This window comes from Anabrus simplex, chromosome 6 (assembly GCF_040414725.1).
Source record: "Anabrus simplex isolate iqAnaSimp1 chromosome 6, ASM4041472v1, whole genome shotgun sequence".
Taxonomy (NCBI): Eukaryota; Metazoa; Arthropoda; class Insecta; order Orthoptera; family Tettigoniidae; genus Anabrus; species Anabrus simplex.
In genome coordinates this window covers 344,515,123-344,541,440 of record NC_090270.1, presented here as the reverse complement: position 1 = coordinate 344,541,440, position 26,318 = coordinate 344,515,123, and the positions used below count along the sequence as shown (strand labels likewise).

Below are 26,318 nucleotides of genomic sequence, written 5' to 3'. Positions count from 1 at the left end.
GAATTACTGCATGAAAAAGGATGTTGTTTCTGTCTATACTTTCATTTAGGTTGGAGTTTGGATTCACATATTTGTCTAAATTTATGTAAAATTCTTCTATTATACTGAGTAAGGGACTTTTTGGGTTCATGTTAAGGATTTGCATGTCGTTCTTAATGTCTGTGAAATTATGTTTTTGATCGTCAATATGCTGACCCATAGCTGAAAAATGTCTGTGTTTGACGGCGTTTACATGTTCATTATATCGTATTAAAAAACTTCTACCGGTAAGTCCTATATAGCTGGCTTGGCAGTCGTTACATTTTAGGCGATAGACTCCTGAATGGTTGTATTTGTTTGTGTTATTAACTAATTTGGAATTGTATAGTATGTTGGTGTTGTTGCGTGCCGTTTTGTATGCTATTTTTAGGCCTTGTTTTTTGAAGATGTTTGTTATGGGATGTATATGGTTATTGTTATAAGTAAACAGTGCATATTCTTTTTTATTTTTAGTGATTCTGGTTAGCTTGGTTTTAGGTTGGTTTTTGACTTTATTGATGATCCGGTTTATCATTTCTCTTTTGTATCCATTTTGTTTTGCTATTTCATGGATTGTGTTTAGTTCTTTATTTAGATTTTCTTTTGAAAGTGGAATGTTGTATGCTCTATGAATCATACTATAGTATGCAGCTCTTTTATGGGCATGTGGGTGGGTGGAGTCTATCTTTATTGTATTTGATGTATGGGTAGGTTTCCTATATATATTGTATGTTAGGTGGTTGTTATGTCTGGTTATGGATATATCTAAGTAGTTTATGGTGTTGTTGTGTTCAGTGTCCATGGTAAATTTAATGTGGGGATCTATTTTATTTAGTTGTTCTAGGATTATGTTTTCATTAGTATGTCTGTTGTCCATGATTATAAATGCATCATCGACAAACCTGCACCAATAGATTATATTTTCTATTTTTTTAATTTCTTGATGTTCTAAGTGATCCATATATATATCAGCTATTATGCCTGATATTGGTGATCCCATGGGTAGTCCTTTTTGTTGATAAATAGTGTCATGGAACTTGAAATAGTTGTTATTGATAGCAAATTGTAGAAGTTTAATAAATTCATCTATTTCCAATTTGCTTAGCTTACTGTGGTTATAAAGGTTGGATTCTATGATAGTGATAGTTTTTTGTGTGGGTATATTAGGATACATGTTTGTTATATCATATGTAGCTAGCTTGTAAAAATGTTCTATTCTAATATTCTTAGTAATGTTGCAGAAATCTATTGAGTTTTTTATGGTTTTGTTTGCTTGAAAAACATAATGTTTTTTGAGGAATTTTTGTATGTATTTGGATAATTTATAAATAGGGCTTGGTCTATAATTTATTATGGGTCTCATAGGAATGTTGTTTTTGTGGATCTTGGGATAAGCTTTAGCTGTAGGTATCCCTGGATTCATGGTGGTTAATTTTGCAGTTTCCTGTTCGTTCATAAGAAAATTGGTGTTTTTTAGGAGAATTTTTAAGTTTTTCTGGATACTGTTAGTGGGATCTTTAGTCTTAATTTGAAAGGTTTCATCTTGAAAGCAGGTTTTTGTTTTTGTTATATATTCCTCTTTATCCATAATAACTGTAGTTTTTCCTTTATCTGCCTTTGTTACTATTAGGTTATTTTGCTGTATTTTATTTTTGAGTACCTTAATTTGTGTTTGGTTTGTGATATCTTGATTCTGAGGTTTTTGAGTGATCTTATCAACATATTGTGGTAGTGTTTTTTTGATTTCATATCTAATTTCATTTTGTTTTTCTTTGGGGTATTTTATTTAGAGCATCTTCTGTTTCAGTAATAACAATATATGTACAAATCCATTTATTCCAAATCAGTGTATATGCTGTACTGCACACTAACAGCATCAATGTAATGAGTTTTTATACTAGACATGTGTGGCATACATATCACTGTTTTTGATTATATGCCCATTTTAACAATATTTTAATGTCCACATTAGAATATATTTTTATTCAATTTTAACCTCACACTAAGTTTCAATCAGAATGTAATGACTTTACAAAATGTATTTAGCTTCTAGTATGTAAAAAAGCAAGATGTTGCACTGATACTTAAATCAAAAATGCTCAAGCCTGTGTTCTGTAATATCATGTGACTAATCAACAGCCATTTCTGTAAATATTTGAACTTGTCACTGTTGAGTTACACAAATATATCTGTGTTCCATACTATATAACTTAAAATTGGATAGTAATAGCAGTAAGGTAATATGTGTCTTTATGAACAATGCACACTAGTCATGTACTAGACATACCAAACTTTTACCACTATACGTGATGTTTTTATGAACAATTTACAATGCATGTCAACTGAGGATGACCCCATAGGGGTCGAAACTAGTCTTGAATATTTGTAATGTAAAATAAATTCGTATTGATAAGGTGGAGAATTGTATATATATTGTTTTCATGTAAAGTAATATCCATCAATACGGAAATGAAACTTATAAACAACAGTGGAAAAGCCAACCAGGCAAGAAGAATAGCACACAGATATCAAAATCTGAAGATTAAGATCACAAATATTGTCAAAAACATCACTTTCTTAAAACAATGCCTACTTAATAATCTAACTCCTAAATTTCTTAGGAAATATAATAATAAACATAGAAGCACATATCAAACCCAAAACACCCAAAACAAAACCAATCGAATATGGCTGAAAGAAGAAATTAAATTCATGTATAGGAAAAAACAACACCTAAACACACAAATGTATGAAGCGCACCTTAAAGCCTCACATGAGCTACCACACACATACTGGAGCAATTTCCAACAAATAACTAACGAAAAGATAGAAAACATAGCCATACAAAAGCAGAATACCTTAAACAAGAAACTTAACGCACTCAAGACATCACTAAACCAAACCAACCATACACAACATAGACAACATATTACTGTTTCTACTGATAACAACCAACATATTTTCCATCCCCCACTCCAAAACCTAACTAACACAACATTCAATGAAAAAGAAACAATTATACTGAGCAAGGGACCAAAACATAACTGGAAAAACAATTCAGTATTTGAAAACATAGCCACCATTATTACTGAAACAGAAGATGCTCTAAATAAAATACCCCAAGAAAAACAAAATGAAATTAGATATGAAATCAAAAAAACACTACCACAATATGTTGATAAGATCACTCAAAAACCTCAGAATCAAGATATCACAAACCAAACACAAATTAAGGTACTCAAAAATAAAATACAGCAAAATAACCTAATAGTAACAAAGGCAGATAAAGGAAAAACTACAGTTATTATGGATAAAGAGGAATATATAACAAAAACAAAAACCTGCTTTCAAGATGAAACCTTTCAAATTAAGACTAAAGATCCCACTAACAGTATCCAGAAAAAAAAAAAAAAAAACTCCTAAAAAACACCAATTTTCTTATGAACGAACAGGAAACTGCAAAATTAACCACCATGAATCCAGGGATACCTACAGCTAAAGCTTATCCCAAGATCCACAAAAACAACATTCCTATGAGACCCATAATAAATTATAGACCAAGCCCTATTTATAAATTATCCAAATACATACAAAAATTCCTCAAAAAACATTATGTTTTTCAAGCAAACAAAACCATAAAAAACTCAATAGATTTCTGCAACATTACTAAGAATATTAGAATAGAACATTTTTACAAGCTAGCTACATATGATATAACAAACATGTATCCTAATATACCCACACAAAAAACTATCACTATCATAGAATCCAACCTTTATAACCACAGTAAGCTAAGCAAATTGGAAATAGATGAATTTATTAAACTTCTACAATTTGCTATCAATAACAACTATTTCAAGTTCCATGACACTATTTATCAACAAAAAGGACTACCCATGGGATCACCAATATCAGGCATAATAGCTGATATATATATGGATCACTTAGAACATCAAGAAATTAAAAAAATAGAAAATATAATCTATTGGTGCAGGTTTGTCGATGATGCATTTATAATCATGGACAACAGACATACTAATGAAAACATAATCCTAGAACAACTAAATAAAATAGATCCCCACATTAAATTTACCATGGACACTGAACACAACAACACCATAAACTACTTAGATATATCCATAACCAGACATAACAACCACCTAACATACAATATATATAGGAAACCTACCCATACATCAAATACAATAAAGATAGACTCCACCCACCCACATGCCCATAAAAGAGCTGCATACTATAGTATGATTCATAGAGCATACAACATTCCACTTTCAAAAGAAAATCTAAATAAAGAACTAAACACAATCCATGAAATAGCAAAACAAAATGGATACAAAAGAGAAATGATAAACCGGATCATCAATAAAGTCAAAAACCAACCTAAAACCAAGCTAACCAGAATCACTAAAAATAAAAAAGAATATGCACTGTTTACTTATAACAATAACCATATACATCCCATAACAAACATCTTCAAAAAACAAGGCCTAAAAATAGCATACAAAACGGCACGCAACAACACCAACATACTATACAATTCCAAATTAGTTAATAACACAAACAAATACAACCATTCAGGAGTCTATCGCCTAAAATGTAACGACTGCCAAGCCAGCTATATAGGACTTACCGGTAGAAGTTTTTTAATACGATATAATGAACATGTAAACGCCGTCAAACACAGACATTTTTCAGCTATGGGTCAGCATATTGACGATCAAAAACATAATTTCACAGACATTAAGAACGACATGCAAATCCTTAACATGAACCCAAAAAGTCCCTTACTCAGTATAATAGAAGAATTTTACATAAATTTAGACAAATATGTGAATCCAAACTCCAACCTAAATGAAAGTATAGACAGAAACAACATCCTTTTTCATGCAGTAATTCCCTTATTAAAAGATTTCTATATCAAAAGGATAAACAAGCAAAAATCGATATGTTCAAATCAACCGCCTCAAAACCCTCTCCCCTCCAACCCCACTCCTATTACTAACACTCCACCTATCCCCCCAAACCTCCCCTCTACCGCCGCTAACTACAATCTCAGAGCTACGCGCACCAGATCCCAACAGGCAGCTACTAAGAACGCACGGCTCCAGCACTTTACGTAAGTAAACGACATACGTTTCACTACCACACTTTCTATCCACAACATTATCACACTTTTATTTCTATTTCCAGACACTCCACCTTGGTTTCTCATTACATACAAGCTTCCAGAACTAACCAACGTGCACCAAGACGCATAACTTTCATCATATTTGACTAATGCCACCAATCTTAAACATCGCGTCTACGGAAGAAAACATGCTCCATTAACATTTTTAATAACTTTAACATCTGTAGCTGCCAATAGATCTTCAGATAAACAACAGCATTACCTAATTTGCAGTGGATCATTATAATACTAATTACCTATACATTTTATGGATCCACTTTGCTGGAACAATATATGTACAAATCCATTTATTCCAAATCAGTGTATATGCTGTACTGCACACTAACAGCATCAATGTAATGAGTTTTTATACTAGACATGTGTGGCATACATATCACTGTTTTTGATTATATGCCCATTTTAACAATATTTTAATGTCCACATTAGAATATATTTTTATTCAATTTTAACCTCACACTAAGTTTCAATCAGAATGTAATGACTTTACAAAATGTATTTAGCTTCTAGTATGTAAAAAAGCAAGATGTTGCACTGATACTTAAATCAAAAATGCTCAAGCCTGTGTTCTGTAATATCATGTGACTAATCAACAGCCATTTCTGTAAATATTTGAACTTGTCACTGTTGAGTTACACAAATATATCTGTGTTCCATACTATATAACTTAAAATTGGATAGTAATAGCAGTAAGGTAATATGTGTCTTTATGAACAATGCACACTAGTCATGTACTAGACATACCAAACTTTTACCACTATACGTGATGTTTTTATGAACAATTTACAATGCATGTCAACTGAGGATGACCCCATAGGGGTCGAAACTAGTCTTGAATATTTGTAATGTAAAATAAATTCGTATTGATAAGGTGGAGAATTGTATATATATTGTTTTCATGTAAAGCATTGCTTTTAATCGCGCCATTCCTACTGACGTCATTGTAATGACCTATGTTCATTTCAGTTGGGAAAACCACTAAGACAGTCTTTCTGAGGATGTAAAAGGGCAGGTGGAGTGTGAGTGTCTGACATTATAATGAAAACTCCCCAACCTCATTGTGACTGATAGTAGGCAAGTGGGCCTACATTTACAATGAAAATGCCCTAACCCAGTTTTCATATGAGAAAAGACGTTTGGTGAATTCCCCGTCGCGTTTCTAGGGTAACGTTAAGAGCTATGCAATTTAATACAATCTTGCTCACAACGTGTACTCTACCTAACCTAGAATTCTGTACACAAGGTAGAATTCCGTAGCTAAGCACGGGTCCATCAGCTAGTAAAGAATAAATCCTCTACTAACATAAAGAAATAAATGAACTGGAAAGCCAAGCTTTCAGCCAAATTGCATTGGCCTTCATCAGGGCATGTGAAGTTCTGCCTCCGACAGTCAGCAAAGAAATTCTTTGAAGTAACGTGGAAGTCGTGCCCTTACTATCGATGGCCTACCCCTTTAACTGGACTCAAGAATCGTTGCGGTGTGCCGTGGTGGTTGGGAGGGAAGTTACTCTCTCACAGCTCTCTGTCGACAGTTTCTTGAGTGCGTCCCGCTGTGTCATGGTGGTGTTATGCATGTATTTCTGCAGTACAGGTCTCCACGTAATTGATAACTTGAAGCCGTCTTCCCTGTTGATGTTATTTGGGCGCAGCTCTATCTATGCCTTCCCTCACAAGTCGAGCATAGAAGTCTTATACATGTGCAATGACCTTCGCCTATAATTCTAAGAAATCATTGTTACAGTTAGGTTACCTTCAACATTTCTCAAGCATATCTATTTCTCTTCTAAAAATAAATGTAAAAGTACTTTGTCGCAAGGCAGCCTCTGCATGAGAGAAAGTATATCAGAATCATTTGAAAAGACACATTTCATGACCAACATTAAAGAAGCCCCAAGATACATAGAAACAACAAGCAGTGATAAAGTTGTTAAATTCAAATATCTTGGTGAGATTATACAACCAAATGGGCTTGTTAAAGAAGCAAACCGTGAGAGCGCCAGAAAAATGGAGCTTGCATTCCACCTTACAAAAAACACACACAACAAGAAAGCGATCTCTATTAGGACAAAACTATGCCACTATCAGACAGTAATTCAACCAGAGTGCTTGTATGCTTCAGAATGCCTGGGATTAACAACCAGGAAAGACATTGAAGAAATTGAGAAGAAGGAAAGAAAGATTCTAAGAAAAATCCTCAGTCCAAAGAAATGTACTGACACATATCGATTACGCAGTAACAAAGAAATATATAAAACATGCAGTAGGATCTCAGATGTCATTCGAAAGCAAAGAGTTAAATTTTTTGGACATATTTCAAGAATGCCTGATGACAGACTTGCCAAGAAAATCTTTAACCACTTCAATAAGCCCAATAGGAAAGGCAGCTGTTATGAAAAATGGTTTGTTAACACGAAGAAGGATTTGCAAGAAATGAACATCACACATCAAGACATCCACAATAGAACCACCTTCAGAAAAGTTACACACATTTAAGGGTTTCCTAGAGCCAGAAACAGCGACCAAGAAGAAACAACAATGGACGGCTGAAAGAAAAGAAGCAGCAAGCAGGAGGATGAAGGAGTATTGGCGCCAAAGAAAGTTTAAATCATGAGGAGTTATTTATGTGGTCCACAGCTGGCCAAAATCGATAAAAGAAGAAGAAAGTATTCTGATCCATCCAATATTACCGATTTTCTTCTACAAAATTAGGAACTGTTTTTAACTAGTTTTAGTGAGCTGTTTTATGAATTTGTGCTTGTGCAACTGGGCGAACATGTTTCTCACCCAAACAAGATATTATAGAAATTAAGTTGTACAACAACATTTTTATATGGTTTATATTTTTTTGGATAAAATACCATTTAACAGATTAATTACTCCTAGTTTCTACTGAATATATCCTGAGCGTGTTATAAAAGTGAATATGAATCTGTAACTTCTAATCTGACATCTAAATTTAATGATAAAGATATATGGTTGAAAGCACAGTATTCTGAATAAGACATATGTATGGCTATCACATTATATGAACTGCTGCCTTGAAAACAAGTGACAGGACACAAGTTCTTTTTAAGCAATGTTTATAAATCGTGAATAATATCTCTTACATTCTTGTACAATTGACACTAAATAAGCATACTGAAACTAAGGTACTACTCTGTTAGATGTTGTGATGAGAGAGAGAAAGGGAGGGGTTTCCTACAACATTTTAAGAACCTCTCCCCATGTTTAACTGGGGACAAGAGAGTGAATGGGCCACAATTAAAGTGACCATTCTCAGTTTTCAAACCATGCACCAAAATAAAAGGGCATACCTTTTCTTTATGGATAATCATTATTTAATAAAAATAAATACCAATGTAGAATAGTTTAATTTTTGCAGCAGACTAATTTTGAAATATATGACAATTTGGTTAGTCTAATAATACTATCACAACACTGAGTTGCACACAGTATGTATGCCTATGGCATGTATAAATATATATTCTCTTTCTTTACTAAACTTTTACAAAAGAATGATGAGCAAGATAAATGTCATACTGATAAGGAGCAAGCAAGTCATAATACTGAATAACACAAATGTTGTGAGGAATTTCGTACATCTGTATGTATATTCTTGAGGAAGCAAGGAAGGGTCATGGTTACAAATTCCATGAATAAGAGTTGAAAATCAGTAAATATCTAATTTTTTTCCCCCAAGAATATTCTGACCACATTACTTTGAACAGAAAAAATCTTCTTTGTATATATTACTAGAAACACTGAAATACAAGCTAACTGGACAAAAAATTAGTCATCCTAGTAACAGATGGATCATTAAGGCTGTACAGATGGTGCAGCGAATGAGTCCCGTGCTCAACCACATGCGCACTGCCTCTACGTAAGCATAAGGCAGTAGCGATCAGTGAGAGACTTATGTTTCAGGCGGAGAGTGTACGCCAACATGGGTAGATGTAAGGATGTGACGAGAGTGGCAAAAAGAGGCAATTGTGTTTGCCCGTGCCCATGGCCATACAGTGCATGAAGTTGCTGGATTTGTTGGTGTTTCGCAGCAAACTGTTCAACATGTCTACAAGCAGTGGTGTACTACACGTGGCCACAAAACAGAATTGTGGTCAGAAAAAGATCCTGACTGAGCGGGACCGGAGATGAGTTTATGACTTGTGAATCACAATTGCTTCAAAATCCGACAGGAATTGCTGTAATCAGTGAAAGAGGGTCCATCCCAATCTGTTAGCAAGAGAACATTGTGGCGGGAACTGCATGTAATGAACATTTGGAGTCTGTCACCTCGCAAGAGGCCATTGCTCACACATGAACATAAAACCGACTGGCGGAACGTAATGTGGTCTGACGAATCATGTTTTTGCCTGTGTTCCAATGACTCATATCGCAGAGTGCACCAAAGCCTAAATGAAGCATTTCACCCTGGATGTAGGTCTGTGATGTTTTGGGGCTGTTGTTTGTATTACAGATTGGGCCCACTCACTGAGGTGACCATTAAAATGACCAAGTATGTTTATTTAAACATTACGGATGATCAGGTGTTGTCGTCCAGTCAACTCTGCATGATTAGTATGATACTGATACTGCGATTTTTAAAGATGTCAACAGCAAAGTTCATTGGGCTGGACACATTTGTGACTGGTTTTATGAACACTCCCCCATCCTATTACATCTTGATTGGCCTGCAAAATCACCTGACTTGAACCCAACTGAAAATCTGTGGGACAGGTTGGAAGAGTGGGTAAAACGCCGACTTCAGCATCCCTGCAGTTTGGTGGAATTGCGCGATCAAATCCTCAGCGAGTGGCTTAACCGGGATGGGACGTACCTGCACAACGGTGCGGACTCGCTTCGTAACCGAATCCAGGCGGTTATCAAATCCGGAGGCAGAATTACAACAAAATGAAAAGACCTCCCAGGGTGACTAACTTTTTGTCCAGGAGCTTATTTATTTCACTTTGATGTATTTGTTGCAATGAAAGGAAGCCTGTAGTTTTACGTACCCTTTAACATCAGGACCTCTAGTTTTATGTGAAACCTGAATCACCTTATATTTCACAGACACGAGGCTGATGTATTCGAGTACATTCAAACCTGCCAAGTTGTGCTCAGAAGGCCAGCGCTGTACTCAGCCCAGCATGAAAAGAAAAATTCCACACTGCTGCAAAAATATGACAATTCCTTATACAGTACCTGTATTTCCACACATGCTGCAGAAATCTCCAGACAGTATTTAACATCTGCCACAGAGTGTTTCAAAAAAGGAGGTCACCAAAGTCACTGTACAGCAAAGAGAAGTTACAATTTTGTCAGTAGAGTCTAAAAATACCCTATACACTTTCTGTTGGTATGCCAGATCAGTATTGCAACATCCTTGTTATTTTGTACTTTACATTATTCAGTTACAGCAATTACAAGAAGCATAGATTACCTTGCACTGAAACAGTGTCCAAGTTCCAAGCACGAACCTTTACAGATTTTAGGGGCTAGGCATTAAAAAGAATGCCAGAAACTGAGCTAATTTAGTCATGTAAGAATATTATTACCAAGTCATATTTTATAACCGAACACTATGATCTTTATTGACATTCTGGATTACTAATAACACCCTACAAAAGAAGTTTCCAAAGGCAAATTATCAGAAAGAATTGACCCTCACGAGGAATGCTGTGTTTCTTTTAAAGACTGGATGTCCAGGAGGAAGTTGGTCAAGGTAATAATACTACAGAGAAGGATAGTGAGTTTCATACCTTGTCAGGCCAACACGTAGAAAGGTATCTTCAAATTAGTCACTTTCTTTCATGCCAAGAACATACAAATAACTGGTTCACTTGCAATGTTGCACAGGTTATAACCTTTCTGGTAACATACATAAAACTCACTAAAACTCAAATTTATATAAGTTAGACTGCTAAGTCATATAAACAATGGAATTGTAAACAGATGATGATGATGATGATGATGATATGGAATTTAGCCTCTTGCTTCATTTTGCATTAGGGGACTAAAACTTAAATTTCATTTGGTTTGCAATCATAGGAGTAAATACCAGATGTACGTACAAGCCTTTTCCGGTTTCACTAAGAGATGGCACCAGCGAACAGTACGCAGTTTGTTCACATGACCTACCAACACACAAAAGTTGAGCCTGCCAAACACTAGCATCTGTGTTGTATCGTTCAGTGATCGTGTCAACGTTTGTGCTTAAAAAAGAACATTTGTGGCAAGCATTGCTTTTCTTATTTAATCAAAAGAAAAAGGCTGTGGAAAGTCATGTGCGAAGACAAGCAATTGCAGGCATTACTGAATGATGACCCAACTCAAACTCAACGCTATCGCCAAGAAATTATTAATTTAAATCATGCATTGATCAAAAGATGACCGGAATGTGCCAGAAGACATGGCAAAGTGATTTTGTTATATGACAATGCGCAGTCTCACACAGCAAAACCAGTGAAAGACACCTTAAAATTGCTTGGAGGGGACATCCTTCCGTACCCGCCGTACTGCCCCGACCTGGCGCCATCCTACTGTCACCTCTTCGTATCAATGGGACACGCGCTCGCAGGGCAGCACTTCATTTAAATCAAAGAATTTCATTTTTGTCCGTATTGAACTGAGAATGGAAGATAGGAAACTTAAAAGGGTCCACCTTTTCAATACAAATAAATGTTATAGTTTATTTACAACATATATTTACACTTGGAACTAGTTTCGACGCTGTTTGGAGTCATCTTCAGCCAAAATGTGGGAAATAGGCTAGCATGTAGACATTTATATTACAAGGTGTTGCACTTCAGCAATTTTGAGGAAGTTGAAAAATGGCTCGACAAATGGTTTGCCACAAAAGACAAACAGTTTTCCTGGCACGTTATTCATAACTTACCTAAAAGATGGGCGAAGTGTGTAGAAGCCAATGGCCAATATTTTGAATAAACAAAAAGTTATGCGTTTTCTTTACCACAAAAACCGGCAAAAAACTTATGCATACACCTGGTATTAAGGCATTCCTTAGATATGAAACAAGGTCACATTCTTACAACAATTTAAATTGAATTCAAAGATTTGTGAGGGACAGTACTGAAGAAAGAATGTACACATAATTAGGGAAAACAATGTCTTCCTGTTATTCACACACTTAGCAACTTTCATACCATTTACGAGTCATTTGTCATGTATCTATATACAAAGTGCCTATACAGCTAGGCCCTTATCACCCATATCACAAAAATAATGCTGAATTTCTTAATCAGTAAAGGAATCATTCATGAAAGATCATTCAGCACAACTGGTAAATCAGAACACTTGTTTCACTAAATTACTAGGGTGAAATGCTAATTTATCAGTTCCTCTGATAATATTAAAATATCATGTATGTAGATTCTTCCAAATATTGTTATTAAAGTACATTTGACTCTCATAAAATCATAATTAAAAAGAAAACTCATCATGTACAGAAAATAACTATCTTCAAAATCATTGTCTTCCTTCTAGTATGAAAATATGTTCATATAAGAAACTTTAAATATTTAGGACAATAAATATAAAGTCTTGGAGTAAATCATACGTATTGAAGTATGTTATCACACTATATAATTAATACAGAGAATGTTTAATATTTAAAATTATCACTAGCATTTAACAATTAGCTAGTTGGGTAACTTGTAAAATCATATCTAGAAAAAAAAAAATATGTAACAACCACAAAAATTAATATACTAAAATAATTCAGAATTCTTGTAAATATTCATCTCAGATGAAGCACATGTTTTTATACATAAGTGATAAAAGATCACCATACTGAAATAGTAAAATCTGACATCAAGTTATCAAAACATGAACAAATAAAATTTAGATTCACATCAGTTCATCATTATACTGATGAATTATATCATACTTATTCTACAGCTCTTGGCTAGCCATCACATTCTATGAGTAACTTAACATGAAAGGAATGAATCATACATCAGACTGTCACAAAATGATTGATATACACCCACAAGTTTGAACATTACCTCTCACTCAAAGGCAATCAACAGTTTAGTATCTGTCTTCTCATACCACGAATAAGAAACTGGAGGGACCAGGAACTGGATGGATACAGACAGGATGGTATTCCTGGCTTTCCTTTAACAACCATAATTATTTTTTAAGAAAAGGAAGTTTTTAAGTGTCACATCACAAAATGATGAAGCATGTACCACAGTCACATACTGGTACTTGTAAATTTCCAGTTTTATTAATTTAATATGATATCACAAAATGATGAACCAGTTTGAAATCACTAAAATATTTCCTGATGTCACTTCTTCTTCAACTGACTACAAATCCATTCAAGACCTTGATAAAGTCTGGAAAAAAGAAAGAAAGAAAAGTAACAACAGTATGAAAATAAACAACACAACATTCAAGTTACAGGAAGATTCTATGCTCCTTAACCACTGTATGATGGGACTAGTTCCCCAAATGTACTTCTGAGATTTTCTCAGTTCCTTTTCCTGCTTTCTATGCAATAAATTTCTTAATAATGATGCTTGTTGTTTAAAGAGCCTAACATCTAGGTCATCGGCCCCTAATGGTACGAGATGACATGAGATGAAATGTAATAATTAAAATTCCAAAATTCATCCATTGATCAGAATTCAAAACATCATGAAGAAGAATGAATGAATATAAATTTAATCGGCGGATCCAACTCATAATAATGAAAGTTAAAATAATTCCAAAATCCATCCAATGACTAGAAATCAAAAAGAAAACAAACAATGATTATGAACTTAAGACAATCAGTGCATGCAACCTCCTATGCCTCTCCTTCCCATAGAATAACAACAATGGTATAAACTGAATAAGGGACTGCTTCCAAAGCAAAGTCCTAAGGCAATGATGCTTGTGTAAAAGGGTCCAAAATCCAGATCACCGGTCCCTCATAATGGTACCAACTGCTGGTGAAGTAGAACCATGGTGTTCCTCATGTAGTGGTACTAATCACAAGTAACATAGACTCACGGTGTTGCTCACATAATGGCACCACTCACAGGTAACACTAACCCATGGTGTTCCTCACATAGTGGTACTAATCCCTGGTAACGCAGAGCCATGGTGTTCTTCACATAGTGGTACTAATCACAGGCAATGCCCAGACCCGTGGTGATTCTCACATAATGGTACTAATCCCTGGTAACGCAGAACCATGGTGTTCTTCACATAGTGGTACTAATCCCTGGTAACGCAGAACCATGGTGTTCCTCACATAGTGGTACTAATCCCTGGTAACGCAGAACCATGGTGTTCTTCACATAGTGGTACTAATCACAGGCAATGCCCAGACCCGTGGTGATTCTCACATAGTGGTACTAATCCCTGGTAATGCAGAACCATGGTGTTCTTCACATAGTGGTACTAATCACAGGCAATGCCCAGACCCGTGGTGATTCTCACATAGTGGTACTAATCCCTGGTAACGCAGAACCATGGTGTTCTTCACATAGTGGTACTAATCACAGGCAATGCCCAGAACCATGGTGTTCCTCACATAGTGGTACTAATCCCTGGTAATGCAGAACCATGGTGTTCTTCACATAGTGGTACTAATCACTGGTAACGCAGAACCATGGTGTTCCTCACATAGTGGTACTAATCCCTGGTAACGCAGACCCATGGTGTTCTTCACATAATGGCACTAATCACTGGTAATGTAGAACCATAGTGTTCTTCACATAGTGATATTAATCACAGGCAACGCCCAGACCCGCGGTGATTCTCATATAATGGTACTAATCATGGGTAACGCAGACCCATGGTGTTCCTCACATAATGGTACTAATCACAGGCAACACCCAGACCCGTGGCGATTCTCACATAATGGTACTAATTACGGGTAATGCAGACCCATGGTGTTCCTCACATAGTGGTACTAATCGCGGGTAATGCAGACCCATGGTGTTCCTCACATAGTGGTACTAATCACAGGCAACACCCAGACCTGTGGCGTTCCTCACATAATGGTAATAATCACAGGCAACGCCCAGACCTGCGGTGATTCTCACATAAGGGCACCACTCATAGATAACGCAGACCCATAGGGTACCGCACATAATGGTACTAATCGCGGGGAATGCAGACCCATGGTGTTCCTCACATAATGGTACTAATCACAGGCAACACCCAGACCCGTGGCGATTCTCACATAATGGTACTAATTACGGGTAATGCAGACCCATGGTGTTCCTCACATAGTGGTACTGATCCCAGGCAACGTAAACTCGTGGTGTTCCGCATATAGTGTTACTAATCATGGGAACTGTAAACTCATAGTGATACACCTACGATGATACTAATCACAGATCCATGTGTTACCACATAGTGCTACTAATCGCAAGTGAATTCGACACATGGTGTTCCTCGCATGATGGTACTAATCACAGGTAATCTCATGATTCAAGATCCATCATTCCTTGGACAGGCAGAGGATACTGTGGGTGTATTCTTCATCTGCATCCCCAACCCACAGGGGGTACTATATTTCTTAGATGATAAAACACTACTAAGCAAGTAATTAAAAGACTGAGGGATAAATTCCCTAATGATGCACCTCCATCTCATCAAACTAGCAGTAATCCAACTGACGAGATGAATGGATGTGAAATGCTGATTGTGAGTAATTATACTGGTGTGCTATAGGAAGGTGGCACTGAAGGAGTAAAGAACATTCAAATTTTATCATTTAGACTTTCACGGCCCGTGTAACTATTCATGAGGTATATTTTTGGGCTTATGCCTTGTAATTAATTATAAAAACACATTCAACGCGTTTCGAAACGGACCTGCCTTTCTTCATCAGGAGACACAGAGAAAATGAAACGACGCATAACAGGTTCCTAGGAGAAAGCAACAAGGAACTTGAAATGGTGCCCTAAGATGTAAACGGGATGCCATTTTAGCCCCAGATAGACAACGAATGGCAACAGCAAAGCATTACTCTCTAATGGTGCTGATAATAGGTAGCCATGATTCGCTAAGGTTGTAGCCTATATCGCGGTTGAAATTATCTGGGTGTTTACGTATTTCAACCGCCTCCCTGATAATTCTTGGGCGATATTGCTATATAGGGGCAAGAACATCCACTTCATGGAACAAAACATCATGACGAGGTGTTAAGGCATGATCAGCAACAGCTGATTTATCAGGTTGGTTGAGTCTGATACATCTGGTATGTTCTTTGATGCGAGTCCCCTCTCTCCTGTTGTGGCTAATTTCTTCATGGAAAACTTCGAAGAGAAAGCTTTGTCATCGGCACCTTGCAAACCGAAGATCTGGTGGCGTTATGTGGATGATACGTTCGTCGTATGTACTTGCATCAAAGAACGTACCAGATGTATCAGACTCAACCAACCTGATAAATCAGCTGTTGCTGATCATGCCTTAACACCTCATCATGATGTTTTGTTCCAAGAAGTGGATGTTCTTGCCCATATAAAGCAATATCGCCCAAGAATTATAAGGGAGGCGGTTGAAATACGTAAACACCCAGATAATTTCAACCGCGATACAGGTTACAACCTCAGTGAATCATGGCTACCTATTATCAGAACCATTGGAGAGTAATGCTTTACTGTTGCCATTCGTTGTCTCTATCTGGGGCTAAAATGGCGTCCCATTTACATCTTAGGGCACCATTTCGAGTTCCTTGTTGCTTTCTCCTAGGAACCTGTTATGCGTCGTTTCATTTTCTCTGTGTCTCCTGATGAAGAAAGGCAAGGTTCCTTTCGAAACGCGTTGAGTGTGTTTTTATAATTAATTACACGACACAAGCCCAAAAATATACCTCATGAATAGTTACACGAGCCGCGAAAGTCTAAATGATAATATTAGAAACCTCTATGGGGAGGATATTTTCGATTAATGTCTAAATTTAGTAGATTACGACGCAAGAAGGTGTGTCTTATTTCCTCTATCACTTTTCTCCTAAGATGCCGGGACCACTATATACTCCCAAATTTTGTTATGTTTAAGCATACCTTCAGAACACCAAAAGCTATGCGAATCTATCGTCGTACAAGCAAGGCGTTATTGATAGAGAGGATACAGCAGATGCATAAGGAGTTGGATTTAATCTCGAAGGAGTTGCTTCAGCTGCATCTACGCCTCTCAAACTTCGTAAATGAGGAATTATGGAAGGTCTTTGATCGTATTACTGCAGTGCAAGCCAACAGCACACTAGATCTGGTAAGGGGCAGGCATATTTCCAAATATGAAAGGTTATGTCAGATACAGAAACCACATGCCATTAGACCTGATGCCAACAAAGTTGTCGTAAATTTATCCAGTATACCCTTGAATGAAACCCAACAGGCAGTTCTCGCTAAAGGTCTAAACTTTGCTGTAGGGCCTAGAAGAATTCCAATTGAGGAACTTATTACATCTATATAATACTCGGTACATAACCTCACACCTGAAGAAGCTGAGGAAGTTAGACAAGAATGTTCCAGAGTTCTCAAGACCACTAATCCACCTAAGTCCAACATAAAACAAGGTGAAATCCAGGCGCTAAAAGATCTAAGGGACAATTCTGATATAATCGTTCTCCCCGCTGACAAGGATAACGTGACAGTGGTGATGGATAAGGATGATTATGATAACAAGTTCTTGTCTTTGTTAGCTGATCCCATATACAGGATTAACAGTCATGATCCCACAACTCGCTACTCAAATGCGACCCTCAAATTGGTCAAGCAATCTGCTATTCCAGAAGATACAGCGAAGAGTCTCCTTCCACGGGATGCTATTCCTCCGAGACTATATGGGCTTCCTAAAATACATAAGGAAGGTGTTCCTCTTAGGCCTATTGTGAGTACGATTGGTTCCCCGACATATGCCCTTTCTAAATATTTAGGTAGTCTACTTCAACCACACCTGGGTAACACCCCTTCCTATATTAAGGTTTCCACACATTTCATTGAGAAGTTAAAAACTATATCACTTCAGCCAAGCGATATCTTGGTGAGTCTCGACGTGGTGTCTCTGTTTACGAAAGTACCTGTTGATGGTGTTATGTCTCTCATTAATGATATTTTCACTGAAGAGATCGCAAGGCTTTTCTACCACTGCATGACCTTCTCCTACTGTCTATGGAATGGGAAATATTATGAACAGATAGATGGCATGGCCATGGGAAGTCCTCTCTCTCCTGTTGTGGCTAATTTCTTCATGGAAAACTTCAAAGAGAAAGCTTTGTCGTCGGCACCTCGCAAACTGAAGATCTGGTGGCGTTATGTGGATGATACGTTTGTCATATGGACGGAAGGTGAAGACAATCTTAGTCACATTCTGGATCACCTTAATCGCCAGCACCCTTCCATTTGTTTCACCATGGAAATGGAATCTGACGGCAAAATACCACTTTTAGATGTTCTCGTCACCAAGAAAGAGGATGGATCTTTAGGACACAGCGTGTATCGTAAGTCTACACACGCCAATAGATATCTCCACGCAGATTCTCACCATCATCCTGCCTAGAAACATGCTATCCTTAAAACTCTGACTACCAGGGCCAGGAGGATTTGTGAAGTATCAGCTCTACAAGAGGAAATTAACACCTTGAGAACCACCTTTGAGAGCAACGGTTACAGCAGAGCTTTGATCTCAACGGTTCTTAAATCGACACATAATCGGATGTCTGTTAAGAAAAAAGATGTAAAAGGAACTGCTTACCTACGTTACATACATAACACGACGGATCGTATTGCTAAAATCTTACGTAGGTACCATGTACGAACTGTTTTTGGAACATCAATTAAGATTAGGCAACTCTTGCGACCAACTAAGGATAGTTTGCCTAAATTGCAACAACCTGGTATCTACAGAGTTCCCTGTACTTGTGGCAAGGTTTATATTGGGCAGACTTCAAGAACGGTATGTACTTGCATCAAAGAACATACCAGATGTATCAGACTCAACCAACCTGATAAATCAGCTGTTGCTGATCATGCCTTAACACCTCATCATGATGTTTTGTTCCAAGAAGTGGATGTTCTTGCCCGTATAAAGCAATATCGCCCAAGAATTATCAGGGAGGCGGTTGAAATACGTAAACACCCAGATAATTTCAACCGCGATACAGGTTACAACCTCAGTGAATCATGGCTACCTATTATCAGAACCATTAGAGAGTAATGCTTTACTGTTGCCGTTCGTTGTCTCTATCTGGGGCTAAAAGGGCGTCCCGTTTACATCTTAGGGCACCATTTCAAGTTCCTTGTTGCTTTCTCCTAGGAACCTGTTATGCGTCGTTTCATTTTCTCTGTATCTCCTGATGAAGAAAGGCAAGGTTCCTTTCGAAACGCGTTGAGTGTGTTTTTATCATTAATTGCACGACATAAGCCCAAAAATATACCTCATGAATAACATTCAAACTGTCAACAGTCCCTATCATCACAGGTAATTATGGTTCTGTACTTGGAGGCCTTCGACTGTCTTGGTGGGACAACACAAAACCCAAGAAGGTCAAGGACAAGACCAGGGAAGTATTAATGAATAAGCAGATAAAGAGCTACTTAAAAACTGCTGTTTGTGGCCGTCATGGATGCCCTGATGAAGGACTTGAAGAAAGAACTAAACGAGAGTTAAATGCCTTGGTGTTCGTTGATTATGTTGCTATTTGGGGGGAGACAGAAAAGGAGGCACAAGACCGGCTTATCAATTGGGTTGCCGAGTTCAATGATTTTAAGATTAAAGTGAGCAAAGCAAAAACTGTTGCCATGAAAATAAGTAGAGATAATACTGGCTGTCAAATACAACTTGAAGGACAATACATTACAACAGTACAAGAATTCAGGTACCTTTGGGGCGAAGTCTCAAACAAGGGTGGAGTAGGGCAAGAAGTACTTAACAAAGTGGTCAATGAGTCTAAATACTATAACCTCATACATCCCCTGATCTAGGACAAGAAGGCACCCTTATAAACCAAAACGTCCTTGAATAAATCATATCTTACTCCCATCCTCACATATGGCCTTGAAACTTGCATGTAGCAGACTAGAGATCTTAGTAAACTGCAGGGCTGTGAAATGAAATTTCTTAGGAATGCCATGCAGAAAACATTGCACAATCATGTGAGAAATGGAACATAGACGTAGAGAGTAGATGAGGGGACTGGATAGTGATCATGGAGGGTGAGACATACAAGGACAGACAATGCTGGCGAGAGTATGTTCAACACCACACCTCCTGGCAAGATGGGTTACATGATGATCATAATGACAGATTGAATGACATGAGACTGAACTTTATTCAAAAGAAGTTCAAATTCAATGAACTTAGAAAACAATTACTGTATTATGAAAAAGAGGTAAAGAAGCTTGAAATGGAACAGACACAAGTCAGGGAACATATATCATAATATATGGACTAGAAGATTCGGGTAAGGAGAAGTTGAATGATATGCTGGAAAAGTAACTTGATCAGGGAGAAAGTACAAATTGACTGCAATGAAAATGACATCGACAAGGCTTTTAGAATAGAGAAGAATACAGGAAGAAGTCTATATGGTGCCAGAGGAATTTCATGACATGAAAACACTAGGCTTTCACCAAGGTGAAGCACGGAACTCTGGGCTGAAGGCATTTATTTGCGGAAGCTAACTGCAGCCTGACAACTTTATCTAGGGACTCGTGAAATTTGTAAAAATGGAGGCATCCCCTCGCCCCTCATGTTACAAGATCCACTGTTATTTGTTCGCAGGATGGGTGTGTGTTTCACACCACTGCACAACACCAACAGTGCTGTCAGATATTATGTTATTCGCATTCCACTGCAAGCATTCACAGAGCAAAGTTCCATAAGGCGATCACTCTGACTCGTCTGCTGTACGCTCTTGTGTTAAGAATTGACAGTCCGGCAACACTGAGCTGCCCTGAAATGTACATGGGAATACTTGTCTAACGTAATTTGTACATAACGCAGTTCGGTGTGAAATTTGAATGTGACAGCAGCATATGTGGGCGTTTCTCTGTTAAAGGAGTCTGTTTTAGTTGTCATTTATCACAATGTCTACTCCCACCAGCAAGAATAAAGTAGTTCATAGTCAAGGGAGAGAAACTGTAGCGAATGTTACAGTTTTTCCTGATTCCGAAAAAGAGAGCAATTTGTTTAGTTTACCAGTCTTGCAAGTGAGCTGCAGAAGCAACCAGCAAGTTGGTAAGATTTATAATGAAAATCAGAAAGGAGCTTAAAGTGGCTGAGGAGAGTGGAATAAAATTAAAGTCCCCAAGTAAGAAGCAAAGTGTGAAGAAACGCATTGTTCTGGGCAAGAGTATTATTTGGAGAAAAGTACAGAAATTTTATACCCCGAAGAAAGAAGTTCTGACTTTCCAAAACTTGTGTGTGCTACTTAAAAATGGCACTGAGTATGGAGGAAGCAAGGGGCAACTTAGACAAACATAGCATTTGATCAGTTTTCGATTTTAGAAAATGTCAGAACAAAAGAAATATTCTTATGGAATCAAGTTATGTGTTCAAGAGGTCCTGTTTGCCTAAGAACTCTGTGGGTAAATTACAGATTAGGAGAAAACAAAAGAACAGGCATATATCTTGATAAAACTTTTATACGCCCAACACTGTCAAAAAATACTGGCAGGATGAGGCAACACTGCCAGTGTTTTAACATCTGATAGTGCTCGGCAAAGAAAACAGGGGACTATCAACAGCCAAAACTTCACGGCCCAGCTACTGAAGGCCACTATTATTGTTATGGACAATGCACCATATCACAGCCAGCAAAAAAATAAAGCACCCACTTCAAGCAGCAAAAGAGGAAACAAAGATGTGGCTATCTCGAAATAACATAGATTTCCCACCAGATACCAGAAGCTGTGAGTTGCTTGATACTGTATGGCATAAGAAATCAACCCCAACGTTCACTGTAGATGAGCTTTTAAAATCTACTGGGCATATTGTAATACTGTAACAAGACTGCCCCCATATCACTGCAACTTAAGCCCAATAGAATACATCTGGAGAAGTGTGAAAAGAAAGGTCACCAAGAAAAACAAACCACTCAAATGCAACATAGAAAACACACCAGAGAACAGGTAACAGTGTAACAGCAGATAAGCGAAAGAAGACTTGTGAGCATGCGGATACACTGTGAGCTATTTACTGGGAGAACGATGTTTTGCTAGATGATGTACAAAACCAGCTAATCATTAGAATTAGTGGTGAGAGTGACAGCGATTCAGACAGCAGTGCTGGACCAGATGAAAATGACTCCAGGAGCAGTGATTCAGTTGACAGCCAAATCTCTGGAATTGCACCTTTGGAGTAGGACAGTAATGGTCTCTACTTGGTTGTGGTTCACCATTACATTTCCACCCTGAAACACATAGCTTTTTAAAGGTAAGGATGTACGATTATTTCATTTTTATATTTGATTCATACGATAAGTGTTCCATTCCCCTTCTTTCATCAATCAATCAATCAATCAATCAATCAATCAATCAATCAATCAATCAATCAATCAATCAATCAATCAATCAATCAATCAATCAACCAATCAATCAATCAATCAATCAGTTAGTCAAGGCAAGATAAATCAACATTCAGGGTAGGGTATCAATAAAGATGTTGAGAGGGAGATGACACACAGCAAGGAGATACCACTAATTGCAAAAGGCACTTGGAATAAAAAGGGGATGAAGAGTATATGTGAAAAACGGGTACAGAGGAGAAAGTAATTAGCTCCTTAACTGAAAGTATTATACAATTCGAAAAATCCTGGGTCACTTGAAATAGAGCAGCGAGTATATGTGAAAAAGGGGTACAGAGGAGAAAGTAATTAGCTCCTTAACTGAAAGTATTATACAATTGGAAAAATCCTGGGTCACTTGAAATAGAGCAGTGAGTTTTTCAGACATACCAATGGAAATATAATATGACATAAAGGTTGTATAAATATAGAAGGAATACTGAGGATATGGCAATGACTGAAACATGGCTCCCAGAAGGATGTGGACTACAAATATCAGGTTATAGCATTTGTAGTAAAATGAAACAGCGGACAGTATGTAAAGGTCATTATGCAGGAGGGATATCTACGTTTGTAAATGGAGCACTAAGTAAACAGGTAAAATGAGCATCAGACTCTGATAAAGTAGTCTGGGAGAAGATAGTTAAAAGAACCAAAGGAGAGAGAGAATTCATCATAAGCTTCTTTTACAACCCTCCACAAGGATCACCATTTGCAAAGAAAAACTTCTTTGATAACCTCATTGGTGAAATAAACCAAATTAAATTAATGAAGAAGTGGCGAAAATTCTAATGGGAGATTTTACTGTAAGGATGGATAATAAAACTCTGGTATATGATAAAGTACTAAATGAGATATTAACAGAAGGAAAGATAATTCAAGATAAAGAATGCAACAGGAATGAAGAGAAATTAAATAAAAAATAAAAAATAAAAAAATGTCATGAAGAAATTATCACAAAATATTAGAAGAATATAGAGAGAATTTCATAAGGATATAATAAACTCTATAGAAATTAATTATCATAACACCAATTCTGAAGACTATTATAAAATTTTAGAAGACTACAGAAATATGCCCCTCCTACAATAATGTTGAAGATGAAGATGGAAAAATGGCACATAATAATAGTGGAAAACCTAAGGAACTATTACAAATTAACATAAACACCCCAAATTTAATAACACAGACCACCCAACATTTCAAGAATTAGAAAAAGCACTCAAAGAACTTAAAAACTATAAGGCATGCGGAGAAAACCAGGTTTTCATAGAGATATGGAAATATTCAAGTAACACTTTGGGATCTCCTTACATATGGCTTTAACAAAAATTTGGATTACTGAACAATTTCCAGAACATTATACAATGGCGTCAACACACCCTCTTCACAAAAAAAGGAAAGGAGAGTAACCCAGAGAGAGGATTATCTCTCTTGGACTGCACATATAAGATCTCATATGGAAGGATTAAAGATCATCTAGAACAAGAGTTAGGAGAATAAAAGGGAGGCTTCAGACTCTAGAGAAGTTGTGCTTAACAGATTATCACTCTAAAATTGTCCGCCTCCGTAGCGTAACGGTTAGTGTAATTAGCTGCCGTCCTCGGGGGCCCGGGTTCAATTCCCGGTACTGCTAGAAATTTAAGAATGACAGGAGGTCTGGTAAGTGATTGAAATGGTACATGCAGCTAATCTCCAACGGGGGTGTGCCTGAAAAAGAGCTGCACCACCTCAGAACGAGGGCACACATTTTTTTTTTTAACTCTTAAAATTAATAATGGCATAGTACAGAAACAAAATAAACCTATAATAATGTCTGTTGACTTTAAGAAGGCATATGATTATATACACAGACCTTCAATTTTTAAAAATTTTACTGAACTTTGGACTCTATTCAGAATTAAACTAATAGAGCTTACTTTAATATAAAATCAAAAGTAAAATTTAAAGGAGAAGTTTCTGAACTATTTTTGATTAAAACAGGTTAAAGACAAGGAGAATTTATCACTCATTAATAAATCACCTTGGGAGTGGCGACCCCATTGTAATAACAGCCTATATACGTTTCATTCATTACATCCCTGACCCGGTCAATGACTGGAAAACAGGTTGTAGGTTTTCATTTTCAAAGACAAGGAGACCTTTACTCTTTAATTATGTTAGAATATATAATGAGGGAATTGTACAAGGTCAACCCAAAGAACATAAAAATTGGAAGTTCCAAATAAAATTTAAACTTTAAACTGTTTAGGATTTGCTGATGACCTTGCTATGTTGTCCAACAACATTCAGGAAACTCAACGCCAAATTCAATCTCTACAAGAAACCGATCCACCACTGGTAACTTAAGTAAAATAACAATTGATGGACAAGAAATAAAAATTGTTGATAAATTTAAGTTGTTTGAGACATCAGTCCATAGACTGGTTTGATACAGCTCTCCATGCCACCCTATCCTGTGCTAACATTTTCATTTCTAGGTAACTATTGCATTCTACATCTGCTCTGATCTGCTTGTCGTATTCATACCTCGGTCTACCCCTACCGTTCTTACCGCTCACACTTCCCTCAAAAAACAACTGCACAAGTCCTGGTTGTCTTAAGATGTGTCCTACCATTATATCTCCTCTTCTCAACAAATTCAGCAAAATCAATTGATCTCTCATTAATTCAATTCAGTATATCTTCATTCGTGATTCGATCTATCCATCTCACTTTGAGCATTCTTCTGTAACACCACATTTCAAAATCCTTTATTCTCTTTCTTTCTGAGCTAGTTATCGTCCATGTTTCACTTTCAAACAATGCCATGCTCCACACGAAAGTCTTCAAGAACATCTTTCTAATTCCTATATCAATGTTCGAAGTGAGCGAATTTCTTTTCTTAAGAAAGCTCCTCCTTGCTTGTGCTAGTCTGCATTTTATGTCCTCCTTACTTCCTCCATCGTTGGTTATTTCACTACCCAAGTAACAACATTCATCTACTTCCTTTAAGACTCCATTTCCTAATCTAATATTTCCTGCATCACCTCACTTTGTTCGAATGCACTCCATTACTTTTGTTTTGGACTTATTCATTTTCATCTTGTACTCCTTTATCCAAGACTCTGTCCATACCATTCAGCAATTTCTACAGATCTTCTGCAGTCTCACACAAAATAACAATATCAGCAAATCTCAGGGTTCCTCTCCTTGGATTATGATTCCCTTCCCAAATTCCTCTTTGATTTCCTTTACTCCCTGTTCTTTATCAACATTGAAAAGGAGGGGGGACAAACTGCAACACTCCTTTGTGAATCACTGCTTCTTTTTCAAAGCCCTTGATTTTTATCACTGCAGACTGACTTTTATACAGATTGTAGATAATTCTTTGTTCTCGGTATCTGATCCCGATCACCTTCAGAATCTCAAATAGCTTGGTCCAGTCAACATTATCAAATGCCTTTTCGAGATCTACGAATGCTATGTATGTGGACTTGTTCTTAATTCGATCCTCTAAGATGAGACAAGTTCAGGATTGCTTCACGTGTTCCTACATTTCTTCTGAAGCCAAACTGATCTTCTCCC

The 26,318-nt window shown here is 37.0% G+C and overlaps 1 protein-coding gene across 1 annotated transcript in view; it reads right to left on the bottom strand.

Annotated features, from left to right (window-relative positions):
• Window positions 1–8,573: 8,573 nt before the first annotated feature.
• Arl5 (ADP-ribosylation factor-like 5) overlaps window positions 8,574–26,318 on the bottom strand; it is a 72,302-nt gene continuing 54,557 nt past the window's right edge. Inside the window, exon 4 of the mRNA XM_067148917.2 lies at window positions 8,574–13,578. Coding sequence (XP_067005018.1) covers window positions 13,530–13,578 — 49 coding nt within the window. The 3' untranslated portion in view covers window positions 8,574–13,529. The remainder of the gene's footprint in view (window positions 13,579–26,318) is intronic.